General features: G+C 35.4%; 1 protein-coding gene across 3 annotated transcripts in view; it reads left to right on the forward strand.

Annotated features, from left to right (window-relative positions):
• The window catches only part of CEP70 (centrosomal protein 70), a 106,682-nt gene extending 98,293 nt beyond the window's left edge, over window positions 1-8,389 (forward strand). For all 3 annotated transcript variants that reach the window (XM_021678872.2, XM_021678871.1, XM_021678873.2), the window contains 5 exons: window positions 2,492-2,638; window positions 2,814-2,982; window positions 3,356-3,470; window positions 4,732-4,811; window positions 7,719-8,389. In XM_021678872.2, the coding sequence (XP_021534547.1) occupies window positions 2,492-2,638; window positions 2,814-2,982; window positions 3,356-3,470; window positions 4,732-4,811; window positions 7,719-7,780 (573 nt within the window). In that variant the 3' untranslated portion in view covers window positions 7,781-8,389. The remainder of the gene's footprint in view (window positions 1-2,491; window positions 2,639-2,813; window positions 2,983-3,355; window positions 3,471-4,731; window positions 4,812-7,718) is intronic.

Below are 8,389 nucleotides of genomic sequence, written 5' to 3' on the forward strand. Positions count from 1 at the left end.
AAGCTACATAATTAGAATAGTCCAAGGACCCCTGAGAAGAATTTAGTGGTTCTGCCGCTGAAGTAACTCATGGATTTTAGGCAGTGCTTCAGATATTTATTACTGCGGAATCAGGATCCAAATTGAGAAACTATGTAAGTTCTTTGTGGCCTCATATGAAAGGTTTTCTGTGTTGTAGTAGCCTTTAAGGTTGGGACAACCATCTTCCTAGATTAGTTTTTTCCTCAGGTTAGATTTGGCTTAAAAGAGAAGGATGGGAAAGGCATGAAGGAGCTGTCTGTTTTCTTCCTTCTGTCCTCCCACTTGAGCTGGATACTGTTGCTTTCCCAATCCAGTATGCTGTTGTACCTTGGGGCTTTCCCATTCCCCAGTGCTCCAGAGGCCTGCTGTACAAAGACAGGACATTGGTTGTACGTCTACATCCCCACAGCTGAGCAATGTGGAGAACACAGGAGACCCACTTTTAGATTTTTCAGGGCTTGATGGATTATGCTACAACCATCCTGTCACTGCCAAGTAGACCAGAACAGCTCTTTATCTTACCTATCTAAACTTTATTCCCAAGCAAAATTTATATTTGGTGTGCTTTTTACTGAAGACCATTTCTTTATAATTGCACCTTGTTGATGAAGCATTAGTTAATGAAGGTTTTTATGCTGCGACTTCCTGACTTCTTTTTCAAATTCTAGTGGCACTTATTGTTTAAAACATTCATTTGATACTGACATATTGCCTTGAATTGCTGAAATAGTAATTGCCTTCTTAACAAATGAAAGGTTACAGATATCAATATGTGAGGTCTGGGCATTCACTGGAGAATGATAAATAAGTGGAGGACTCAAATAAGGAGTTGGAAAAAGAATTTCCTGTACTTCTTTCTGTATTTTAGGGTTGCACTGTCTAATACAGTAACCACTAGCCACATTTAGCTTTTGATCACCTAAAATGTGCTAGTCTCAATTGAGATGTGCTGCAAGTTTAAAATACCTACCAGATTTAAAAGAGTATAGAAAAAAACAAAATATTGATTATGTATTAAAATGATAATATTTGGATATAGTGGGTTAAACCAAAGATATTATTAAAGTTAATGTTACCTGTTTCTTTTTACTTTAAGTGTGGCTACTCAACAATTTAAAATTACTTACAGTGGTACTTTAATAGCAATGTAATGGGACAGATGGTAGCTATACTTGGGATGAACATAGCATAATGTATAAACTTGTCAAATCACTAAGTCATATACCTGAAACTAATGTAATACTGTGTGTCAACTATCATATTAAAAAAATAAGTAAATAAAATTACTCTGACTTACATTTCGTTTGGACAGCAGTGTTCTAAAGGGCCAAGCACTGTGCCATACACATAGCAAATGCTCAGTAAATTTTTATTGGTTTGACCAGTTTTAAACTTCAAGTGGCTTTGTCCTTTGTGCACAGCTTAAAATAAATTAGGAGAACCTGTCTAGGCCAAGAGAATTAAGTAGGCTGTCATGAAGATTAAGTAGAATTAATTTAATTTAGAATCTTTTAAATTAAATTAGTTTTTCAAATTAAAACCTGCCCAGAAATAAATGCTATAATGGATGAATATTGAAAACATTATCCTTGGGCGCCTGGGTGGCTCAGATGGTTGGGCGTCTGCCTTCGGCTCAGGTCATGATCCCGGGGTCCTGGGATCGAGTCCCACATCAGGCTCCCGGCTCAGCGGGGAGCCTGCTTCTCCCTCTGACCCTCTCCCCTCTCATGCTGTTTCTCTCTCGCTCGCTCTCTAAAAAAAAAAAAAAGAAAAAGAAAACATTATCCTAAGTGAAGGAAAGTCAGTCACAAAGGCCACTTATAGGGCCTTTTATCTGGAAAGCCAGTCACAAAAGGCCACTTATCTGTTTCTATGGTTTTGCCTATTCTGGGCATTTCACATAAAGCAAATCCATAGAAACAGAAAGTAGGTTAGTAGTGACCCAGGTGCTGGGATAGGAAAGAATGGGGAATGGCAGTAAATGGGTATGGGATTTCTTTTTGGGGTGATGAAACTGTTCTGAAATTAGATAATGGTGATGATTGTACATCTCTGAAAACTGATTAAAATTACTGAATTGTACACTTATGGAGAATGAATTTTATGTGAATTATATCTCAATAAATCTGTTATAAAATTATTCAAGGCCAAAATATAAAGGATAAGCTTATTTTTATCCATCAATAGTTCAAAAATAATTACTTAAATAACATATACTACTAATAAATAACATCATTACTTTAAATATCCAGATTTCAGATAATCAATATATCATGTTTTTTTGTAAGCCCTATATTTACCTGGAGAAAACAAATTTAACAGACTTTTTCTAAGCTGGCAATGGTATTTTTAAAAAGTACTGATGATGGTTTATATATATTAAAACTGCCTGGATAATTATATTTTATTAGCATTATTATGGAAACTTTTTTAAGGTCAATAATACCATGTTGTTTCTTTTGTTATAAAGGATTTGTATAAGTCCTTGAAAATACTATCTGCAGAACTGGTGCCTTGGCATAATTTAAAAAAGCAGGATGAAAATGAAGGTATCAGAATTGAAGATCTGTTGTTTATAGTAGATACCATGTTAGAAGAAGTTGAAAATAAGGAAAAGGTAATGCATAATACTTATGTAAATGTTCACATTTTAATGTAATCTTATCTTAAAAACTGATAGTGATACAGATATTGGTATTTGTTCTACTAAGATTCTTTTTCTCTTTTTAAAGTTTTTTTTAATGTCTTGGGATTATTTTAACATGTGAACTGTTTCTCCCTCTTTTGGACAGGACAGCAATATGCCAAACTTAAAAACTTTGCAAGCTATTGTTTCTCACTTCCAAAAGTTATTTGATGTGCCTTCTTTAAATGGAGTCTATCCTCGAATGAATGAAGTTTATACTAGGCTTGGAGAAATGAACAATGCTGTGAGAAACCTCCAAGAACTCTTAGAATTAGGTGATGACTCTTTGTCCTTTCTGGCCCCTGTTTAAGAATTATTCCTAATAAATCAACAAAAAGTAGGTTAAAAAATTGAAAAGTAAGAAAATTGAGGATAACTAAAGCATAAAATGTTTGATTTAATGATGATGAAATTCTCTTTTAAAATATCCTTTTAGGGACGCCTGGGTGGCTCAGATGGTTAAGCGTCTGCCTTCGGCTCAGGTCATGATCCCAGGGTCGTGGGATCGAGCCCCACATCGGGCTCCCTGCTTGGCGGGGAGCCTGCTTCTCCCTCTCCTTCTACTGCTCCCCCTGGTTGTGCTCTCTTTCTCTCTCTGTCAAATAAATAAATATTTTTTAAAAATATCCTTTTATTTCTCTCTTTCAGATAGTTCATCTTCATTGTGTGTGTTGGTGAACACAGTTGGAAAATTGTGTAGGCTGATTAATGAGGATGTGAATGAACAGGTTATGCAGGTATTGGGACCTGAAGACCTCCAAAGGTATTTATTTTAAAAAGTATCTTCCACAATGCTTGGATTGGTGAAATTAAAGACTTTCAGAACTTCATAAGTTATTTATCTTTCCTGTTTGGGATAGCATCTTTTAAATAATTTGACAGTCTAAAATAATCTCACACCTTATTGATGGAGAGAATGCCAAGTATTTTCAAGATAAAAATAGATCGTAGGAAGGGCGCCTGGGTGGCTCAGTTGGTTAAGCGACTGCCTTCAGCTCAGGTCATGATCCTGGAGTCCCGGGATCGAGTCCCGCATCGGGCTCCCTGCTCGGCGGGGGGTCTGCTTCTCCCTCTGATCCCCTTCCCTCTCGTGCTCTCTGTCTCTCATTCTCTCTCTCTCAAATAAATAAATAAAACCTTTAAAAAAAAAAAAAAAAAAAAAAAATAGATCGTAGGGCCTGTAAGTTTACATGGGGTTGGTCAGGACTCCAGAATTATTGCTATAAGCCTGTTACCAGGGGAAATTATATATGGAGAAATTCACACCTTGTTAGCAACTTCATGTTAGTATTCAGAGTATATAAACAAGTCCTATTTTTAGTACACTACTATAGGTCGCTTAGTAATTGCTAACTGTATTTATTATTTGATTAGAAAGTAAATGTTAACGAGTTTTTTTAAAAGCTATCATCTCTAAAATAAAACTGATGTTTTTTTAAAATATGGAAACATATTAAAGCAACGCTTCCCCCCCCCCCCCCCCCCCCCCACCAATTTCATACTACAACGTATGGGAAGAGGAACACAGACATATACCACCCATTCCATATATTCTGCAAGTATCCTAGGAAGATCTGACACTTGAGTTTTCTCATACTTGATGCTTTTAAAAGGAATGTATGTCTCACTATTGGTCTTTTTCCCCTTTCCCACATTTATACTGATGACTGATACTTATTCTTAATGTTTAATAGAATACGGGATATAAAAAACAATTTTTAGCAAATGTTAAAAAGCAAGTTCTCTTGAAAATTCTCAAGCTAAATGGAAAGTCTTCCACATTAGGAATGTTAAATTTAACTTTGGGACACATGTTTACAATGATTAATAACAGTTTGGTTTTTTGTTTTGTTTTGTTTTGTTTTAGAAAAGTGGTATTAGATGAACAAGGATTGCAGTAAATGATTATTAAATTTATACTGAAATTAGGAAATTTCTTTCCATTTTGAGAATGTTTTATTTCAATCAGATGCAAGAACCTTAAGTTGGAAATTCAGTGTAAACTGTGCATTTTTTTTTAAAAGTATTATCAACAAACTGGAAGAACATGAGGAATTTTTCCCAGCATTTCAGGCATTTACTAATGATCTACTTGAAATCTTAGGTAAGCTCTTTGTTGGTGGTGGTTAAATTTCGAGTCTTAAGATGTCAATGGGTTTGAGGGATGAGTGTTCCTTAGTCGCTGTATTAGTGCTTTTACCTAGAGTTTTGGTAGAAAGTGTCTAAAAACCACTAACAGTTCTGGAAATACACTCCTAACTTGTAATTAGAGTTGGTTGGTGTGGTCTACAAAACAGAGAAGCACATATCCTTTAAAGAGCTAGAGGCTGCCTTTACTTTGAAACCATAAAATGAGAAATGGTATTACTTTGGTTAGGCCCAGGTTAACCCTGACTCTGGCGTGGTCTAATGAGAAATCTTCATAGAATTTATGATCTTGAAGGTGTTTAGTTTTTTTTTTTTTCTGCCTTCTTTTTTTTTAAGATAGAACTTACCTACTGTGTTATTTAAAATATACAAATTAAATTTCTTTCTCAGGTGATACGAAGTAATGTAAAGTAAACATCCGTAAAAAAAAAAGATAAATTTATAAATCTGTAGAAGGAAAAAGATATATTTGTATTCTTGGTCAGATTGAGGGTTTTGTTATCAGTATTATCTTTTTTTTTTTTTTTTTAAAGATTCTATCTATTTATTTGCGAGAGAGAGAATGAGAGACAGAGAGCATGAGAGGGAGGAGGGTCAGAGGGAGAAGCAGACCCCCTGCCGAGCAGGGAGCCCGATGCGGGACTCGATCCAGGGACTCCAGGATCATGACCTGAACCGAAGGCAGTCGCCCAACCAACTGAGCCACCCAGGCGCCCCAGTATTATCTTTTAAAGGGAAAAATGTAATTTGCTTAGGAATCATAGGCAAAATAGAAACCCAAGGCTCTTATTTTAAGTGTGATTATATATGGCTATAAAAGTAATTTATCTTACTATTAAGAACACTTTTTAAGGTTTAAAGTGATTTATTCACTGATGAATTTTTTTTTAATATAGTTCATTTGAAAGATTTTTTTTTAAAGAATGCCTCCTTGACATAGGAAATTAAATTAGAAGAAGAGGGGTGCCCGGCTGGCTCAGTGGGAAGAGCATGCAACTCTTGATCTTGGGGTCATGAGTTCAAGCCCCACACTGGGCAGAGAGCTCACATAAAAAAATAATAAAATTAAATTAGAAGAGGAAATGAGGTTTAGTAGAAGATAAGGGAATGAGTAAATTAAAATTTGGTAAGAAGATGAATAAATGAAAAGAAGCATCTGACTGGAGTATCTAGCCTGGTAAACATAAAGGAAGTTTTGTGGCCAGTTTTATGTAGACTGTGGAAGCAAGGGAGACAGTGACTGAATCTGCTTTAGGCATGCTCATATGTTTGAAAAGATCATAGCAAGGGAAAATGTAATTTGAAAGCTAAACTTAAGATGAGACATGAAATTGTAGAAATGTGTTGCCTCATATCCCAAAGACCCTAGTTTCGTAGAATAATATGATTTTACTTGCTTTGGGGTAGCAGTTAAACAGGGAAGTTCTCATCATTAATAAACATTTTAATAGGTGTGCGGGTAACATTTATTTTAGAATCCTTTTATAGAAATTCCTCTCAGATATTATGACCTCATGGTTCATGGGGGATCATTTACTTTAAGAAGCCATGTCTCCCTGCAGATGAACTCTATTTATGTCACAGTTGAAATTCTGGAATTAAAAATGACACTTAACATTGGGAAAGTTAAATCTGATTGGCAAATATAACTATTTTTATTACTAGATGTCATTTTAAGCATCAACTACAGAGTGTTGTGCTGAATACCAGATGTGGAGAAGGACTTTATTTTTCTCATATAAGTGGTGTGATCTCATATTAGCCAAGATCCTTCTCTGCAAGGTTCATTTATAAGGCAGGTATCTCATTTAGTGAGAAAACAGGTGATGCAAGGTGTGAATCAAATTCTCTGTTGTAGACTTGCTTATATTTTTTTCTGGTATCTTGACACTTTGTAAGTGGATCTAGACAAGTATTCTGACTGAAGTCAGGAGCTTAAGTAGCATGGGCTATACGTTTAGGTTAAAGGAAAAGCAACCAAAATTCAGCTAAACATGGAGGAAGAGAGGTAGAACCTAAGGAAGCATGTTTTATATAAAGGAAAATGAGTTTATAAACAGTGGCCCAGCAGAATAAGGTAGAAAAAAGTGTTAAGAATCTAGAGAACTTGCCACTGGGGCTTGTAGTGCTGGAGCCTAGATAATGAGCGAAAAGGACCTTGCTTCTCCAGTGGCCAAGAGCTTTCAGACAGTGAATTTAACAGGCTAGTTGGAAGAAGACAGTTTTAGAAAGAGAAATCAAATTCACAAAGAATCTGGCAGAGAAGAACCTGAACTAGTTGATCTAGTAAGCTGGACCAGACTAAGCTCTTCAGCACATTGCATCTGAGATTTGTACTTTGCCTCACACTTTTTATTACGTAGATATGTTTCATCCTAAAAGGTAGACCTAAGAATGATCCTACTAATGAGAAATTTTTCCAATAGAATTAAGGAGAGGACTGTGTTCCATGAGAAGAAATCATTAAGTGCTCAGATAGGGACCCAGAAAAGAGACAGCTTTCACCTAGGATTTCACCATGTAGGCTCACCCATGTAATTACATGGATTTAAAGCAGCAATGACATATCACAAATGTGGCCAGTAGGATCGCTTAATAAGAGCACACTGCTAATGAGATTATTATCAGAGTCAGAGGATACTTGTAGGTATAGGGTAGCTTTACAAACAGATGCCCTATGAAGCATCTGTGTCTGAATCAGTGACACTCTTATCATCACTATTAGAGAAAAATTTCATGTGCATAAAAGAGCTAATGTTGTTGCCTTTGTGTTTGAGGTTTGCTTTGCATAGAGATTCTCATTTCATCTGAGCCTATCACTAGATAAAGCTACTCTTTCCTTATTCATGTTTTTCTGTTACAGAAATTGATGACTTGGATGCCATTGTACCTGCAGTAAAGAAATTAAAAATACTTTCATACTGAAAACAATTCAAATCATTTTTACTGTGTAAATTGCATTCTTAACATTCTGAGTATTTTATAGGATTGATCTTGCTTTGAGACAGGGTTATAAATGTATTTACTCTCAGAATTCATCCCCTTCTTAGTATTGGGTCCTTCGCATCTATATTTTTATTAACTTTGAGATTCTTATATAGAAAACATTGTAAGCTAAAGTGTAAGTTGACTTTAAGTCATTTAAACATTTCTTAAGCAATTCTTCAGTGCTTAAAGTCTAAGACTGTTTTAAAATATAATGTGTGAGTAAAACAAACTCAGAGAGGTTGCAAATAATAAAAAGGTTGTATTTAAGTTGAGGGTTTAGTGACCTTTTTGATTCTGGGAACAAGGATTGCCAGTGGCTCTCTTGAATTCAGCCAGTAAGAACCTATTGCTTTCCTGGCAAGGAAATGGCACATTCTATTAAGATATCCCTCATGGCACTTGCCTTTTCAAAGCAGGAGGAAGAAAAGGAAAAAATGTTTTATCATTGTGTTAGGACAGGAAATGAATTATGAGGTAATATAGGTAAGTAGATAGTAGTCTCTCATCAAAAAAAGTATCTTTTTGCAATCTTGTAATATACTTTTT

Source organism: Neomonachus schauinslandi, chromosome 1 (genome assembly GCF_002201575.2).
Source record: "Neomonachus schauinslandi chromosome 1, ASM220157v2, whole genome shotgun sequence".
NCBI lineage: Eukaryota > Metazoa > Chordata > Mammalia > Carnivora > Phocidae > Neomonachus > Neomonachus schauinslandi.